Below are 19,834 nucleotides of genomic sequence, written 5' to 3'. Positions count from 1 at the left end.
GGTAGAATCTACTTTCCGAACCGGTTTCAGCTTTATTTTTAGTATAGTTCTGTAAAAAGACGATTCAAAAGCGCTTGTAAAAGCCTACACAAATAAAGTATAAGTTTGATTATTTGTTGAAATTGTCTAGAAATACAGTTTGCAATGCTTATTAAAGCCGCAGTCCCCTAGTGAAAAGAACACGGGAAACTCAAACGAAGGTCACAGGTTCACATCCAGATGACCAATACTAAATAATCATCTTGTTAATTCCGTGTCCGGCGTTAAAAGAAAACATCGTGATGTATCTTGCACATATTAGATGAAGCAGCCACATCTATAACCACCAATTTGCCTTGAAACAGCGAGGTAGGAATAGCTCTCAAGTTTTTTTTTTTTATAAAATAGGTAGGCTGACTCCATTGCCCATAGACATTGGTACTGTAAAAACATTAACCATTCTTTACATCGCTAATGAACCACCAACGTTCGGAAATAAGGTGTAGATCCCTTATGCCCGTTACACCGGCTGACTCACCCTTCAAACTGATACGCAACAGTACTAAATTGCTTGGACTTTAAAATATGTCATGAGGCTGAACGCTCTTAACTTAAACCGTACGCTTTAAGCAGTTCCAAATAAGGTCTGCGATCCAAACTTGGATTAGCAATTCATCTAAATCGATATTCAAGAGAATTATTGCCCCGGTGTGAACATCTAATTTGACCTCATTTGCCTACGATGTGAAATATTTGAACGCTAGTTATTATAATAAATTTTAAATTATATAAACGGTTAAAACTCTACTTGTGGTGGTAGGGCTTCGTGCATGTCCAACAACATACTATTTACTTATTTAACCGGCAAACAGCAATACTTAGAATTGTTGTGATCTGGTTTGAAGGTTGAGTAAGCCAGTGAGTTAGCTCCCAAGTTTGGCAGCGAATTAGTTATATGAGGAACTAGTTTTTAACCGCGCCTACGCCCACGTTTTGTAGGGGGTGGTTGTCGGTTTTAGATATAAAAATTAGCATATATCTATCCTTAAGGTTCAAGTTTGCTTCATACCCATCAAATCCGGTTGAGAGAGTTTTAGCCTTTAAACCACTTACTAACACGCGGGCGAAGCCTTCGAAAACGTATTTTTGAATATGTGACACTTGAATCAATTTTATGTGACGTTTCTCGAGTACGTAATCATAGTCAAGAATTGAAGAATGAAGTACGTAATAAGAACGTCAACGATTTTCACGTCTACATACCACGCCAAGTGTCCGATCACGTTACGTACCAAGTGAACACATCTCATTTATAAACTATACTAATACGCGCGAAGATTAGCCCACGGATAATTTAATATTAGCCTATTTCAATGACGGGATTAAGATAAATAAACAACTCTGACATTACCTAAGGAAGGTCTTGAGCATGGATGTGGATATAGAGGTAGGGGACGACCAAAGAAACGATGGATGGATTGTGTGAAAGAAGATATGGTTAGAAAGAATGTTAGTTGTGAAATGACGTCCGACAGAGAAGTATGGAAGAAGACATGCTGCGCCGCCTCAAGCAAAATTGGGATAAGGGATGAAACAACTATGACATTACATTGAAGCGATATCATTGGTCGAGATCTAAAGTCTCGTTGGTATAGTACAATTGGAGTGTCTATATGTACACAGGCTTTTTTTTTCATAAAAAAATAAAACCTACGACCGTTAAATATAAAAATCTAAGATTATATGTATTTTGTAAAAATTTATGTAGTATTATTGAGACAACATTCAGGTCAGAAATAAAAACCAGGGTCAGTGCACCGCCAACCCTGAACTATTACCCTGGCCACTCCAACCACAACCAACTTTTCTAAGTATTGCTGTTTTGCGGTAGCCCCGGACAATCTCACAAAGGGCCAATTCAGGTGGTATTTATAAAGATAAAGCCTACAATAAAACTCCTTATATTAGAATATATATAACTGATACCACTTCCAGTAAAATCTATTTATCAGATATATTATAATTATCTAGACTTACGAAGATATTTTCCATCGTTTCAGTTTAAAACAGTGCGATCGTAAATCATCATTTAATCGCGCTTACGTATCGACTCTAAATTATGTGATGAAGGAGGTCGGGTTAACGGGTTTTTTACTAGCTATAATGAGAAATTGCTTTTCTTACTATAAATTTTATTGTTAGCGAATAGCAGTACTCTCAATACATACCTTAGTAAATCTGCCACCAAGTAACTATGAAGCCTGTGTATATATATAATCTAACACTTGCGAAAATGAAAATTCCTGTGAAGTTCATTAGTGGCAAACAGCATTGCCTTGATACATCAATAGTTAATCTAGAATCAAGGATTTATATGCCCTACCCAAGATGAACGGTGATTTGATGATCGCCTCATTTTGGGCACGGCAACTTGACTTGCCAATTTATTATGGCATATTTTAGCGCACTGGTGCACACACTATTGAATCACTCTCATAATTCGTTGGCATATCTCACACTAACGAAGCCATTTCAGACGCAGGACGCCTTTACGTGAGGTAGTAAGAACTCCCAAAATCTAAACTCCGAAACGCTACTAAGAACTACTCATAGCAAAAAAAAAAATATTAACCAGACTAATGTTTAAACCCAGGATCTCGCGTTTTACTGCCGTATAAGCCAGTCACCTAAACTTTTTTTATGTTATAGGTAACAAACGAGCGAGAGGAAAAATCGACTCTACTGCCCATGGAGATCTGCAACAAACAGGGGCTCCTCTAATAATAATCCTTTATAGACAAATATGTGTGATAAATTGGTGTAGTCATGTAGGATATCTAAATGACTTATTCCATCAATGCTTAAATATGCCTAAAGGGGATCTCTCAGGGAACATTCTAGACGAATGTTTTGTATCCTATACGTTCATCCGATTGGGTACTAAAATTGCACGTTCGATTATTTATATGTCCAGGTAGACTGTCAAAGAAGATCACGCCAATATGGTGTCCAACAGTTGGCAGTAAAGTATGACGTGCGGTAAGTCTCATGCGTAACTGTCACGCACCCCAACATAATTTAAGTTGATTCATTCGTGTTTGTAGTTCGACACTCTACCTAGACATATGAATTGCACTGTTATTCATACTTGCGTGGAGGTTCTGAATAATAACGATCAACAAGTGTTTAAGGGTATCCTGGCGGAAATAAATACAGACGAATTGCAAAGCACAAGTTATTTATAAATAAAAATACATTCATTTTAACTTAATTATCTGTTACTTTATCATTGAAATTTATTTTTATAACTAGTCCATGTCCGCAGGTTTTTCCGCGAGTTAGGGTCGTAGATTTCAAACAAAAAAAGGTAACCTGTATCCTTCCCCGAGGTTCTTGCTTGCTTCATAACAAATTTAATCTAATTCCGTCCCTTGGTAGACGCCATGAAAGCATACCAGATAACATTCGTAATATTAGTATATATCTATTAGATATGTTCAAATTATGGAGTATGCTCTTGTTATACAATAGCAAAGCATTAAACCGGCTACATGGAAATGATTCAGAGGGAGGCGGTACGAAAGTGCTCAAACCATAAAGCAACTAGACTCTTCCGTGATCAATCTTAAAGTATAATTAACAGTTATTAATATTCTAATAGCACTATTTGTTGGTAGAGCTTTGTGAAGACCGTCTGGTTAGGTACCAGGTACTCATCATACATGGTACAGCCAAACAACAATAGTAAGTATTATTGTGATCAGGTTTGATTGAACCAGTGTTACTACAGGCACAAGAGACATAACATCTCAGCTCTTAAGGTTGGTGTTGCATTGGCGATGTAAGGATTTTTTTTGCTTCTTATCCCAATGGTCATGGTGGGCGTTTTGAACATGGACGAAACTGCCACTGGAACTTTAGTTTAATGAAATAGTGTTGTATTATAAATAAAGATATATTAACCAAGAACTGTTAGTAGTGCACAATACAACAGCTATAAGCAAATCGCATGGAATACTTAAATCAAAGGTTTGTTTATCTTTAATCCTTCTTTTGGAATAAATGAAAGACAAATCGATTTGATAATTTGATAAAAACTTTATTATCGATACGAAATTTAATAAATACATCACTTAACAATGACTCATACCGAGCGCTGTTAGTAAATAGCAAGACTTGTCAGCGATAACAATCGTAATATCGTAAAATATTTCATTGATTACAATACGCGCGATCTAAGTTTACCAATTAGAAAATTCACGAACGATATCATTATATTTATATATATTAAGAACAAAGACCATATGCCATATACTAAGCTAGGGTTTACTTGTTGATTCCAATGACAGGAGTAACGACAAACAAAATTGACCTTGAATTGGCGCGATATCATTGGTCGAAATTTAAAATAATCTATGGTATTTATTATGGACTCTGGAAAAAATTTTTTTCGTCCGGCAAAGTTAGTATCGGTACTTTGCAAGTTACATTAGATTTGATTTAAGTAGTTCTCTCACGGAATATGTATATGACGCGATTTTACGTAATGTAAATAATCGACTGTCATAAAAAATCAACCTATATAACCTAACATAGAACATAAATGGATTCTTTACCACTTAAAATACAATATATTATTGTCGAACAAACATAGTACCACCAAATTAAATTTAATCGTTTTTTATTATGCTATAGGTTGACGGGCGAGCATCTAGACCACCTGATGGTAAGTGGTCACCAGAGCCCATAGGCTTTAAGAAATATTAACCATTCCTCACATCGTCAATGCGTCACGAATCTTGGGAACTAAGATGTTATGTCCCTTGCGCCTGTAGTTACACTGGCTCACTCACTCTTCAATCCAGAACACAACAATACTGAGTACTGTCGTTTCGCGGTAGAATATCTGGTAAGTGGGTGGTACCTACCCAGACGAGCTTGCACAAAGCTGCCACCAAGTATATTTTATAAAGGCCTATCTACAACTTTTAGATTGAAAAACTAACTAAAAACAAAATCTCCTATTTTTTTTTCCGACTAGAAAAGTATACATTCTAGGCGTTTCCCTACTATAATATGCATGTATTATACATGTAAAACTTCCTCTTGAATCACTCTGTATATTGATGAAAACCGCAGTAAAACCCGTTGCATAGATCTAAAGATCCAAGTGTACAGACAGTGGTAAGCGACTTTGTTTTATACTATGTAGAGATAAAATTTAATATGTGTAATTATATTATCAAATATCTTTTTAAAATCGTTTCAGTGATTAGCCAGCTAACCCCTCCCTAAAACACATGCAATAACATCCCATACATAATACTTTATAATTTTTATCTAGGTTAGACTGTTAGTGTACTAATTCTCAGCATTATAAGCTTGACTCATCATTATACGATAAATTAAACCTACGGCTTTATATTAAATGACTCCCTACTAACATCTTGGCGCCATTTTAATATAGCTGATTCTCAACTCCCCTGCCATTATTTGAGTATATTTTTCATTGGACTTCATATGGGAAGAATAAAGTACACAGAATGTTTATATTGATGTACAAACATACACAAAAATTTCGTGGTTTTTATTGCTAGGAACCATCTTGATTGTAAACAATCAGGTGACTAGTATTTCAACGCACAGTTCACAAACGTACATACATTATTATTTTTTATAGATATAGAGAAATGTTGCAGGCAATTATATAAGCTTGGTTAAAAAAATAATGAAAATATATATATATATATCTCATATTAATAATTTATTGGAAATCTTAAAAATAAAATTAGAAATGTATATCTGTTCCGGAGTAATAACTTCAATACGGTTTGCTGAATCATCATGAATGTATATACATACAAAAACAAAACAAATATATATATGTATATATATTTAGTACTTTCTTCTGAAAAGAAATCTTTCTAAAGCTATAGATTATTTTTATTAAAATATGTCCTGAATATACTTTAATATTGGCATATTTTGAAATTTTATATATTTTTCGATCCTTTAAACTACGCATAACTATGAAATCCAAGCTATTAACAGCAATATTAGATGGTATCATCACTTTTTATTTCCTTTTTAAACTTCTAAAGACAATAAAAAAATGTGTTAACAAATTTAATCAAGGACAATCTACTTTACATTACAACATTGAATCATAAACAACGATCGTCCCCGTTCAATCAATATGACTGTTAATAGATACGTTGGACCAATCACGGGTGAGCCTTGATCTTATTACTGTAATTTAAATGTGTTCTATGATCATTTTTAACAATTCCTTCTTCATAGAAATAGAATATAATTAGCACAAAAGCTTTTGATATTTTGCACGGGTCAAATGATGTGTATAATCAACCAAAAAGCATTAGAACCCTTAATTATTACTGAATGGGTTTTAAGGTCATGTGATAAGTGTGATTATCCTGGAGCCAACGACAAAAGGTAGCTAGAGCACTCAACCCAGAAAAGTACAAATTACAAAAGGTTATTACCTTTTGTAAAAATAATTTTGGTGTTTTCTAGAAAAATAAGTTTCTGGAATATATGATAAAAAGCTTGTGGTATCGCACAAAGTGATTGTGTGTGTGAGAATTTATTAAAAAAAATATGAGATAAATTTAACTTTAATGCCAAAAAGGTTTAAAAAACCTATTATATAAAGGTAAGGATTACATGTGAAATGTATATCACATATAAGTGTATTCATTATATGACAAAAAACACAAGGTGTTTATCTGTTATATTAAACATATAACATATATTATCCCCAAATCAGATCATTACAAAGAGTCTAAAAAATAAATCTAAAGTGTCTAAAATTATTATTTCTTACTTTAATTTACGAATGAACAAGGGGCAGTAACTTAGTGTTCTTAGAATACCAGACATTTGTTTATTTTCATTGTATACAGACGGACTATTTGTATAGAAATGTTACAAGACACAACTCTTTGTTTACAGATTTGTACTTATTTACAATGGTAAATTTCATTTTTAATAGAAATTAATGTTTATAATTATGCTATAAGGAAAGGAAAGGAGTAGAAATAGTCGACGCTGATCGACTATGGTAACTCATAGAACGCCGTGCGCGGTAATCGTGTAAATAAACAATATCTAATTGTAAACACACGCGTAAAGAGAACATAAAAACGGTAATTTGCGATCTAAATCGGCGCTCGCGACGATCACAACTATCGGTGTTCTGCTGAAGCGTCCATAAAGGAGTACCAAGCGTATAAAAAATATACACTGATGCTAAGCTTTAGCCGCCATTATACAGTGCGAATTTTCATTAAAACGTTATAATTCCGACTTAAAATTAATATGATTTTACCTGTTTAGTCGACTGACTTTCTAAAATAGGACAAAGCTTAAGAGAATAAGTTCGCAACATATACCAGCAGGAGTACAATGAGGAGCACATTTGACAATCGCCTGCCTAACCAAAACATAGCCTTTTCAGGCCTAAAACGCAACAATAAGGCGGCGTGAAATGTTATAACACTCGTATTATCTTTCTAGGAACGGCGACAAACTGGTTTCGGTAACGCAGAACAGCAAATTTGGCCGCAATTTGGAAAAATGCTGGTCGGCTACTACACTGAATATGGCATAACACGCAAACACTTTGGTCGAATTTCACAATGAAACACTGCACTTATACGCGGTAATTCGATTGAGGAACGCGCGACGAGCCACGGTATGCAATTTTTAACTCACCTTGTTGTTTATTTGCTATTTTATTAAAACAGTTTTGAAAAACTTCATATAAATGCATAGGCTCGTCATCGCTCGTCGCCATTTTGGAATTTACTGTCCAAATATACCAAAAACAACATAGACTGTAATTAAATAGTTTCCGTTCAAAAAGACAAAAAATATTAAAGTAAATGTTATCGTTATAAATCTTACTATAAAATCATTTGGACAAAAAAATTTGTCATCTTTTAAAAAAAAACTATGTAATACATGCAAGCTTTTATTTTTTAAATTTTTAATTCGTCAAAGGTTTCTAAACTAAAACCATAGATAATACTTGTAGTGCAGTCTGCAATATTTTTAAATAAAAATACGATAATTTACAGAAGTAGACGATCTAGAATTAAAAAAAAGTCTTGCTTTTTTTTTAGGAAAGAGGTTTTAACAAAATAGTACATTAAATGTAGCAATAGACTATGAGTAATTTGTTATATTAAAAAAAGTATTTATCAAAAAAATATATAATTTGTGTTAATATTATAAAGAAAAAAAAAACATTTTTTAATATATATTTTATTGATCACCATATTTAATAGTACCATATATTTTTCTCAAGCCACCTAAATAAATGAGTCGAAAGATAACAAAAATCGGTAATTTGCACTGAATATGTAATTTTATCGATAAACTTCGCCATGTTTTGCTACGGATTGACGTAAGGACATAAAAACCTACAAAATTTTCGAGTGCACTTTTATGAAAAAGAAACAAACAACTCACCTACATGTAACATGTTCTCACTGAACTCTATTAACACCCAAAACCAGGCAAGTATTTATTGAGAAACAATATTTATTATAAAAAGGAAGAAAACACTGTAAAAATTGATTGTCATTATAACCTTGTGTTGTTCCAGATTCTTGTAAGTTTTAGCCAGTTATCTTCGCGTTACTCGGGTATATTTAGACAGAGGAAGCAAAACAACGTTAAAAACAAGGATGTGAAGGGAAAAGAAAGTGCGGCTGTGTTATGTGATGCAACAGTTTGTTCGGATAGTTTCGAAGAAGCCGTACGTCATTTTGATAAGAATGTCTTAGCTGAGATGTGTAAAATAGACGTACGGTCTGCAGTATCTATCGCCGGAGCCTCTAAGGCTGCCGTGAGAGATATCCCGAACTTAAAATCAGCTCGGAAGATATCGCATATATCCGAAACTTCATTCGAAAAAAATAAAAACGGATGGCTACCAACACCGACGGTCACAGTCGATCTACGCGGCAAAAAAACTAAATTTAGTTTCACTGATAATTTTGTGGGTACACTGTTTAGAGATTTACATAATGATTCATTTAAATATAATATACAAGTGCGTGGGTTCAAGACAGAGAGGGGAATTCATGCAGACCTTAAGAGGAACCCTAATTTAATAAATAGACTACGTAAGTTTTTCGGTCAGTATTAATACAGTTTATTATTAAGGTTGCTTGAGATGCCATTGTATGTATTAATCATTCATTAATTTATTATACATAAGTAATTAATTTTGAATATGTATTTTTGTTTATATTGATACCAATGATTCTTTAGTAACTAATCTTTATAGTTAATAGTTCATAATTATATCCTACTAACATAATAGATTTTACATTTAATATATTTTGTAATATATTGTACAGAAAAATTAAAATTATAGTCATTATTTCCAAATCAAATCAAATAAGACTGGTTATAAAATATCAGAAAGCATACAAGAGATGCAGAAAGTTCCTTAATCTTGGATCATTTACTTTACAACACTGGGAGATTTCTAAATATGCTACTAGGCCTTGGTCTAGGTCTAAAGCAACAAATTGTTCGAGTAACTTTGGTATCTAACTAACTTTGGTAATTTCAAAGTGGGTTATTTTGAACTTTATGCCACAGTAAATGATGATTGAGGATTGTTAGTTTGATTGAATACCTATAACATATTCTGAAATATATATTCATTATAAAATCTAAATAAAGTTTATTAAAAGAGGCTTTTATAAATTTATATTCACTGGAATAAACATGAACCATCAACAGGACTCAGTATTGTTGTGTTCCGGTTTGAAGGATGAGTGAGTCAGTGTAATTACAGGCACAATGGATATAACATCTTAGTTCCTGAGGTTGGTGGCAATTGGCAATGTAAGAAATGTTTATTTGGTCTTACAGCACCATTGTCAACGGGCAATGGTGACCCTTACCATCAGGTGGCCCATATGCTCGTCCGTCTATCTATATCATAAATAAAAATTGTTATTTGTATATTTAGTTTCGTAAAATGGTAACTTTTTAAAATATTCAATCTATAGAGTTACATAAGTAACCAGATTCTAACCTATTCTATGTATCTAAGCAAAGTCACATTAAGTCAGAAAAACATGTGACAGTGTTAATATTCAAGGCTCTAATTGGATTCTTATTATTATTCAAATAGTAGATTGTCTTAGAGACTATAAGATGTTAACATAGTTTAAACAGAACTAAGTAATAGCTGTATATAACTATACCATTTCATTAAAAGTACCACATTAAAATACATATAGTTAGACCCATAAACGTGATAATTAGAGAATCTTATTTAGAAGTAGTATCAGTTACAAGTAAGCACAACTATTTGAATTATTGAATTTTAAATTAATTCAATGGTTGCATTCAATTAATTCACGATAGGTGACACTACATCAGAATATTCGTCATATATAATATATGAATTTAATAATGGTTTATTTTTAATAAGTTTGTTTTGCATGATTTATTGATAACTTTGGACATACTAGAGCTACTTTTCATTTCGACTTACTATACTCAGATGTAGAGCAACATCCTGAGATTATTTGTGTGTTGGAGTTATTTTTGTAACATTTTTATTCAGATTGTTGCATAGCAGAATGTTATATTAAGCTAAGTTCTTAACAAAAGAATAGATCTTATCCTTGGCCCTAGACATTACATGTATTCAGTTTGTTGATTCGAGTTTTTTGACCTCAAGTTTTACATCATTTGATAACACTAGATTAATTAATTGCAATTCTTTTTTTTTTAATAATGTAGGTAGTCAGACTTTTAAATGGTCCACCTGGTAAGTGGTAATCACATAGATATTGGTACCATTAGAAATAACCTTTTCTTATATCACCAATGCACCACCAACCTTGGGAACTAGTATGTTATATCCCTTATGTCTGAATTTGCACTGGCTCACTGGAGATCTTGTGTCAGGCCAATATATAAAAGATTTTGAGATATTTTGTTCTACTCGAAACTGAATCCGAGGGATTTCATAATGCACTTGTGTGCAATGGTTGTTTCTCCTATTATATCTCTTAAGCCATTTGCTAGTATTGAAAGCCCAGACCAATTTGGCCAGGAGATTATAGTAACGTTATTCTTAATAACAAGTTATATTTTTATGAATAGCTTATAATGATTCCAGGTCTTAACGTCACAGACAGCTCGGATAAACAATCCAATCTCGGCCCAGATGTTGCACCGAGATTGGAGAAGCTCCTCAGCGAGGATACTGTGCTCACGCACCAGCAGAAAGATAAAATTAAGATAGCTTTTGCTGAGGGGTATTTGGCAGGTATGCTTCAAAATTTTATTTACTTGTTTACAATAATTATGATCTTATCATGAAGAATGTAAATACTATGTTATCTATCAATACAAACAAAAATTCTGTAACCCAATCGTAACGCTAATTTAAACCATCCCGTATCAAAACTATGCAAGGGTTTTGTTATGTCTACGTCTATGGAGGTCGAGTAGGAAAGTTTGACGTTGGAGGGAACCATGTATTGAAATAAGCGTCAAATCTTCTCAAGAGGAGGAGGACATGCTGTTAATTCATTTTGTTTAAGATTTAGTAAAGGCACATTTATTTAGTTTGACCAAATTTGTAAATGATATTGTCTCACATACATAATTTCAACAACTTTCAGGGTCACATCCGGACAATGTTCGTGGCACCAAAGCCTCCAAATACCTGAAGCTGGTGCAGCAACTACTCACCATAGTACTTTTCCTGGCTATATTTGTCAGTCTCATGGCGTCTGTCAGTGGAACTGTCTTCCGGTAACTCTCTACGCTGAGATTTAAATTTATCTGCTTAATTTGTGCTTATTCATTAATAGTTCACCTCTGTCCGACTCTGAAGGTATTAAAAATATACTTATTTACATAATTAAGAATCCTGTAGTGTGCTTTATGTCCATTTCTACCAAACTGTCTAAGATATAAAGAGATGTCTACCAACCAACTATGAGATATTTATGGGCCATCATCAAAGGGTCACGACGTTCATAAACATTGTCTAAATAATCTAAAGTGACATGAATCGTTATTTTTAAGACTATATACAAATAATTAAAAAGGCTAATGAATTTAGCACCAGCAATACAAAGTTTGAAGTGAAGGGGCAGAATAATTGATACCCTAACCTCACCTTACCCTTATTTTACCCAGACAGGATACAAAGTTAGCATCAGTATAAATAGCCAAAGATCCATCTGACCGATTTTGGCCAAGGTGGCTTTTCTCAAGGGGACTAGCCTGTGCAAAACTTATGCACAAATTTGTGCTATAATCAATAATCCGGTGGAATGGCGAATATGACACAAACAGAAAGAGTTCAGGCGCAGGAAGGACAAACAGTTTTTACAAGGTTTCCAAGTCATAGGAGAGTTGCCATATCCAACTTTGCGGCAACTGCAGCCTAATAGGCTAGCTTAAATAGGACATTCTTTGGGAGAGAATCTTTATGATATTTTACGGTATTTTTTAAATTAAAAGAATATTGTCCAGTGGACAATTGAAAGAATTGCTGACTTAAATATAAATTTACATGTGATAGGCTATATGATATTCCTAAGCAGTGTATAATCAGTGCATATGTGGCAACATGCGCAGGATTCAGCTGGGCAACCAGGTGGAGGTGGATCCAGAAGACATCTCCGTCACCTTTGATGATGTCAAGGGAGCTGATGAAGCTAAACAAGAACTTAAGGATGTGGTATGTAATATGTGCTAAAAAGAATTACTTTGCAGCAGGTTAATTCAATGAAGTTAATGATAGAGAAGTTCTGCCCCCTCCTCTTTCAAATCAAAATATAATATACATAAAAATATATGTCACTCGTTTTTTTTCAAGGTGGAGTTCCTAAAGTCACCGGAGAAGTTCTCATCTCTGGGTGGCAAGCTGCCGAAGGGTGTGTTGCTGGTGGGTCCACCGGGCACCGGCAAGACGCTGCTAGCACGAGCTGTGGCGGGGGAGGCTAGGGTGCCATTCTTCCATGCAGCAGGACCTGAGTTCGACGAAATACTGGTGGGGCAGGGCGCTAGAAGAGTACGGGATCTCTTCAGTGAGTCGCCACTTATAGTGATAATTATACGCTACGCTACAGCATAACAAAGAAGATTGGACAGGCATTATAGTCCACCTGAAGTGATCACCATCATAGACATTGGTACATCACCGAACTTGTTAACTGAGATGTTATGTCCCTTATGCCTGTAATTACATTAGCATTAGCAGCCCGTAAATGTCCCACTGCTGGGATAAAGGCCTCCTCTCCCTTTGAGGAGAAGGTTTTGGAGCATATTCCACCACGCTGCTCCAATGCGGGTTGGCGGAATACACATGTGGCAGAATTTCGTTGAAATTAGACACATGCAGGTTTCCTCACGATGTTTTCCTTCACCGCCGAGCACGAGATGAATTATAAACACAAATTAAGCACATGAAATTTCAGTGGTGCCTGCCTGAGTTTGAACCCGAAATCATCGGTCAAGATGCACGCGTTCTAACCACTGGGCCATCTCGGCTCAATTACATTAGGTCACTCAAAAATAATAAATAGTTCTACTAAGATATAAAAGAAATTATAAAAAAAATCCCCTTAACATCTTAACACATGTTTTAACTGTAAAAAAATTGCAACAGCTGTTACCTATTGACTTATAATGAGTAGAAATCCTAATAATTATTTAATCTGATCGATCATATCTAAAATTATATATATTATATTAACTACTACTATATATTATATTAATATACTAATAATGATTATGTGTTAAATTATATTTCCAGAGGCAGCTAAAGAGCGAGCGCCGTGCGTCATATTCATAGATGAGATAGATTCAGTCGGTGCCAAAAGAACCAATAGTGTCTTACATCCATATGCTAATCAGGTAAATATTCAAAACTTACCAGCTGCCTTGTAAGGCCGAGCATCTCGGGTGGTTGAGTTCAAACCCAAGGTCAGACCATTAAATGTTGATAAGTTTTCTGATGATTGGTCTGAAAAGTTACAGTAGTTAGTAGTAGGTCCCGTGTCCTCCGCCTGAACTCTACGGTTGTGTTGGGTTTTGTATTGAGTCAATCAGTCAGTCAGAAAGAGAATAGAGAGTGCCTTGTGTTTATGCACTATAATGTGCTTGTAATGGTGTGCTGCTTGGCTGGTCTCCATTAAGATTGCCCGCTGTGACTGAAATTGGTCAGCAGGACCATTACATTTTGAATTAAAATACCAAAACAATAATTATCAAATTTTTATCTAATCTACAAAGCAGAAATAACATAAATGTATGATCATTTCAGACAATTAATCAACTGCTATCAGAGATGGATGGTTTCCACCAGAACGAGGGTGTGATCGTTCTGGGAGCAACTAATCGGAGAGATGATTTGGACCCAGCTTTGCTGAGGCCTGGCAGATTCGACGTAGAGGTGAGTAAGAACTGTTAGTTTCTGAAATTATGATTGAGGTCATACTAACTTATATGAGTATATAAAGAACTCTGATTGGTCCCTTGTTATGTCATCTGCCATAGCTCACCTATATAATAAAAAACGAAAAAAAATATTTCAAGCATTACCTTCCACAGTCACTCCCATATCGGTTCATTCTCTGATACTGACGGTGTATTCTCTTAAAGAAAGATATTATATAATTGGTAAAGAAGGCATATTATTCAATACAAGATTATATAGATGATAAAAAAGCATGGAGCTAATCCTTGTTGACTTCCAGGCAGGATATATTATATACATATAATTGAATTTAACTAACATTACTATTTTTAGATGTTGAAAAAGAGTAACTACTGAGTTTCTTGCCGGTTTTTCTCGGTAAAATCTGCATTCCGAACCGGTGGTAGCTTCACTTAATATAGTTTGTTACATGAGGATTCTAAAGTGCTTGTAAAATCCTACTTGAATAAAGTATATTTTGATTAATCATTTCTTTCTGCAGGTATCGGTACCCACACCGGACTACGGCGGTCGGCTGGAGATCCTGCGTCTGTACGTGGCGCGCGTGGCCGCACATCCAGACCTGGACGTGGAGGCGCTGGCCAGAGGTACCACTGGCTTCACTGGAGCGGACCTCGAGAGCATGGTCAACCAGGCCGCGCTGAAGTGAGTATGGCCGTGGTAACAGCTGATGGATGATATAATAGCTTGCAGCTGCCACCGTCGTCAGGGATACTTCGTTTTTTTTTGTACTATCAGTTCAAAAATATGTAGTCCATTCCACGAATCGAACTCCTATAGAACAATGTCCTTTTACTGGCATGTAAGATAATCCTAATAAATGATTCGGCTGTTGAAGTCTATGGAAAATTTCTTTGGGGACTCGTTAAAATAATATTTATCGATTTACGATTCAGTTTGTGGTATAATGGACGTACGATAAAAATCCGAAAGGTAGGATCCGATCCATTGAGATATTTAGGCTATAAATAAGTGCAAACACCAATTTTAAATAACATACAGCCTCCTGTCTCGAAAGCTATGTAGTAAGAACGTATTTGGTCCGTCCGCAGAGCCGCCATCGAGGGTGCGAAGACGGTGTCGATGTCGCACCTGGAGGAGGCGCGCGACAAGGTGCTGATGGGGCCCGCCAGGCGGGCGCGCCTGCCGGACGACGAGGCCAACAACATCACCGCCGTGCACGAGGGCGGACACGCCGTCGTCGCCTACTACACCAAGGTACCCGACTACACAACGACTACTATCAAACCAAAAATATATATTGTTATCTTTTTGGTCCTTCAAGCCGGATACGAATTATAAATGTATGATTGTGATGATGATTTTGTACCATACAGATTATATTGAAGTCGCATTTAATATATATAATATATTATTTAATATATTTGTATCAAAATTACAAAATAATATGTATGTAATAATAATGCTTAAGTATTAAATAAATGTGAATGTTGCTCGCAGGACTCGCACCCGCTACACAAGGTGACCATCATCCCGCGCGGGCCGTCGCTCGGACACACCGCCTACATTCCCGCCAAGGAGAGGTTCGTGGGATATATTGTAACTATGCTCGTTGGTGGTAGGGCTTTGTGCAAGCCCATCTGGGTAGATACCACCCAATCATCAGTTATTCGACCGCCAAACAGCAGTACGCAGTATTGTTGTGTTCCGGTTTGAAGGATGAGTGAGCCAGTGTAAATATGCCTGTATTTACACTGGCTCACTCATCCTTCAAGGGACATTACATATTAGTTCCCAAGGTTCCCGTGGTTGGTGGCGCATTGATGATGTAAGGAATGGTTAATATTTCTTACAGCGCCATTGTCTATTTGCGTTGGTGAACACTTACCATCAGGTGGCCCATTGGCTAGTCCGCCTACCGAGATTATAAAAAAAAAATCCAAATAAACAACGCTGTCTAGCATTTTTGTGCTTAGATCCGCCTGTAACCTTTAAAGATTTGCAAGACCTTTGCTTATGGACTTAAAAAAAAGCATTAGATTCAGTGATTCCGTTGAATCCAGCAGTATCTAAAATACTATATTGTTTTGCTAGATACCACGTGACAAAGCAACAGCTGCTGGCCATGATGGACACCATGATGGGAGGACGAGCGGCCGAGGAGCTTGTCTTCGGACCTGACAAGATTACATCAGGTATGTTCCAATGTACTTTAACTATAGAAAAGCCTTTCAGCGGCATAAGCTTGTTTAATTACGAAGTCTTGAATGATTGTAATGACTTTTTGTGTTTATAATTCAACTCCCACTGTGGTAAAGGAATATATTATTTAAGAACCTGGTCGAGTCTGATGAAAATCTGCCACATTATTATCGGCGAACCTGCATTAGATCTAGCCTGCGTTGTGAAATAATCTTTTCACCTTTTCTTAAGTAGGGAGAAGGCATTTGCCCTTGACTTAAAATTAGATTTATAAGTACTAATGTTATTTATTAATTTATTTGTGACTTAGGCAAACTTTGTCTACTAAGCCTTCAAAGCACATACTGTTGACCTATTTAGAAGAAGTTTTACAATTCGTTGGATTTTGAAAGATTTACAAAAAAATATATATTTATTTTTAATTATTTAATAGTTTTTTTACTAAGTTCTATAAGTAATTTAATGAATCATTCTTTGTATGTTCCAGGTGCATCTTCGGACCTGAAGCAGGCGACGTCCATCGCGTGTCACATGGTGCGAGAGTGGGGTATGAGCGAGCGGGTCGGGCTCCGGGCGCTGGAGCCCGCCAGGACACAGGACACCCTCGGACCTTGCACTAACGAGCTTGTGGGTATCCCATACTGAATGTCTCGTACTTTATGCTTTACGATACTTCCTCATTTATCAAGCATCACTGTTTTTCTGAACATATTGGTGCCATAGTCGAAGCCTTGCCTCATAAAGAGAAATAATGCTAAATCTTAATACCTCTCTCTACTCGGTGCCTTTTACAGAATATTTTTCTTCTAAGAGATGGATATAGGAGATCAAATTAGGGTATTTATATATTTTTGATGTTGCATTGTAGTGTATTGTATTAAAGTTAGGCGAACGGGCATATGGTAAGTGATCACCACCAACCGTAGACATTGTAAGGAATATGATACCATTCCAATAAATGACCAACCTTGGGAACTAAGGTGTTATGTCCCTTGTTACACTGGTTTACTCACTCTTCAAACCAGAATACAACAAAACTGCTCTTTGGTGGTAGAATATCTAATTAGTAAGTGGTACCTAACCAGACGGGCTAGCACTTGTTAGGTTAGTGATAAATACAAGTTAGCTTGTAGGACGACAAGGATATATAACTTGTAACGACTGTTAAATGAATAAAATATATTTTAAATTACAGGTTGATGCAGAAATAAAGAAGATACTGTCAGAGAGCTACGAACGCGCCAAGGCCATTTTACGTGCTCACGCCAAAGAGCACAAAGCTCTGGCCGATGCCTTACTCAAGTGAGCACTTACTTTGCCTTTTATTCTTACGCTTTTCGCGAATTTTGAATGAAGATCGCTACGGAGATTATAAACCTAGCCAGCACAGTAGTGTAGTGTTAGTGTGTAACGGTTTGTGTTTCATACGCATCTCGAACTCGGCAGTTTACTTGATGGGAGAACTTAGTGCAATCCTATGTGTTAAGGTACCCCCCGCCACTTAGCAATAATTTTGCCAGTATTACTCCAGCTCCATGGGACATAACATCCTAGATCCCAAGGTTGTGATTGTATTAGAGATGTAAGAAGGGGTGAAAAGTTCAACAAATGTCCACGGGCAGTAGTGATCACTTACTATCAGGCGACCCAATTCAGCCCAGTTTTATTTTATTTATAATTAAAGTAAAGTGAAGAAAAACATAGCAAGAACCACCATACCCTCTTAAAGCAGCATAGTAGAATAAGCATTTTTAAGAAGCGAAGCGTTTACTTGTATTCTATACAAATTAGGAAAAATGAATAAACCTAGGTTAATTGATAAAAGCGATTTTGACTGACAATATTTTTAACTGTATGCACCATTTATGATGTAACTTCAATTTCAGATATGAAACACTCGACGCTGATGACATCAAGGCGATAATGAACGGAGACAAGATTAAGTTAGACAAACAGAGAGCCGGCAAGGAGTCCGCCGGTAGTCCCGGGGCTCCCGTGCCGCCCGCGCTGCTGCCGCAAGCAGTGCCCGCATAGAAACAGGTTGCTTGTTTTAATAAATTTATTTATTAAATACACATACCTCACTATCGTATTGACGCGATATCGTTGGTCGAGATTTTAAATAATCATTGGTGTTCATTTTTATACAAGTCAGTGAGGTTTTTATTGAAAGCTTGGAAGTAAAATTTAATTTGATATAAGTAGTTAATCAAGAACTGTTTCTAATGCATAATATAGCAGAGCTATTTCGTGATAGGTAGGGGGCTGAAATGGCCCAGTGGTTAGAACGCGTGCATCTTAACCGACGATTTCGGGTTGAAACCTAGGCAGGCACCACTGAATTTTCATGTGCTTAATTTTTGTTTATAATTCATCTCGTGCTCGGCGGTGAAGGAAAAAATCGTGATAAAACCTGCATGTGTCCAATTTCAACGAAATTCTGCCACTTGTGTATTCCACCAACCCGCATTGGAGCAGCGTGGTGGAATATGCTCCAAACCTTCTCCTCAAATAGGACAGGAGGCCTTGGCCCAGCAGTGGGAAATTTACAGGCTGTTAATGCAGATAGGGAGTAGATTTTAGATTTAAAAATAAACTTCTCCATGGGGTTCTCCCTTGCTTTATACCAAATTTCGTCAAATTCGGTTTAGTGGTTTAGCCATGAAAGTGTCACAGACATAGAGACAGAGTTACTTTGGTATTTATAATATTGTAGAATATTTATATAGTCGGCTGTGAGATATTTATAGTAATATCTATTTTATTATATTCATATTATTTCCAGATATATCCTGGACTTCATTAGACGCTAGTGAGAACGTAGAAGACGGACAGATGTCTCAATATGTACAAAATAGTGAAAAGTGACTTTGAAAATTTTGCAGGTTGCGCCGTTGTTGTTAACCGATGTTAAATTCAATAAAAATAAGTATAACATGTTTATGAGGAGTTTCTTTTGTAGATTTGGTTATTATGATTTTATTTCGATATTACAATAACAATATTAAATTATTTTTTTTTGTATTACGTCATAGCAATACTTTGAATTGTGTTTGTCAAACAAGCCTGTTTTTTTTTTTTTTTTTTTTTTTTTTTTTTTTTCTGGCTTTTATTTGTGTCAAAAAGACACAGATTATTTCGCCAATGTCACGTGCGATGGAGAAGACACGGTAGAGA

The 19,834-nt window shown here is 35.7% G+C and overlaps 2 protein-coding genes across 5 annotated transcripts in view; one reads left to right on the top strand and one right to left on the bottom strand.

The window, feature by feature from the left end:
• LOC125074414 (protein daughterless) overlaps positions 1-7,790 on the bottom strand; it is a 126,678-nt gene extending 118,888 nt beyond the window's left edge. For both annotated transcript variants that reach the window (XM_047685754.1, XM_047685755.1), the window contains exon 1: positions 7,714-7,790. In XM_047685754.1, coding sequence (XP_047541710.1) covers positions 7,714-7,771 — 58 coding nt within the window. In that variant the 5' untranslated portion in view covers positions 7,772-7,790. The remainder of the gene's footprint in view (positions 1-7,713) is intronic.
• A 600-nt stretch (positions 7,791-8,390) lies between these two features.
• LOC125074149 (ATP-dependent zinc metalloprotease YME1L) lies at positions 8,391-19,722 on the top strand. Of its 3 annotated transcripts, none has more exons than XM_047685379.1 (16): positions 8,391-8,519; positions 8,609-9,131; positions 11,156-11,305; positions 11,664-11,796; positions 12,625-12,733; positions 12,872-13,082; positions 13,811-13,911; positions 14,321-14,449; positions 14,976-15,139; positions 15,547-15,712; positions 15,956-16,038; positions 16,550-16,650; positions 17,145-17,284; positions 17,853-17,959; positions 18,544-18,697; positions 19,443-19,722. In XM_047685379.1, the coding sequence occupies exons 1-15, from the start codon at positions 8,484-8,486 to the stop codon at positions 18,689-18,691; spliced, it is 2,301 nt and encodes a 766-aa protein (XP_047541335.1). In that variant the 5' UTR covers positions 8,391-8,483; the 3' UTR covers positions 18,692-18,697; positions 19,443-19,722. The 3 variants fall into 3 exon arrangements, with proteins under 3 accessions (XP_047541335.1, XP_047541334.1, XP_047541333.1); XM_047685378.1 differs by having other exon boundaries at positions 8,609-9,143; positions 12,631-12,733; XM_047685377.1 differs by having other exon boundaries at positions 8,609-9,143.
• The last annotated feature ends 112 nt before the right edge of the window (positions 19,723-19,834 follow it).

The sequence above is a fragment of the Vanessa atalanta genome, chromosome 27 (assembly GCF_905147765.1).
Source record: "Vanessa atalanta chromosome 27, ilVanAtal1.2, whole genome shotgun sequence".
Taxonomy (NCBI): Eukaryota; Metazoa; Arthropoda; class Insecta; order Lepidoptera; family Nymphalidae; genus Vanessa; species Vanessa atalanta.
The sequence above is the reverse complement of the archived record's forward strand: the minus strand, read 5'-3'. Positions and strand labels throughout refer to the sequence as shown.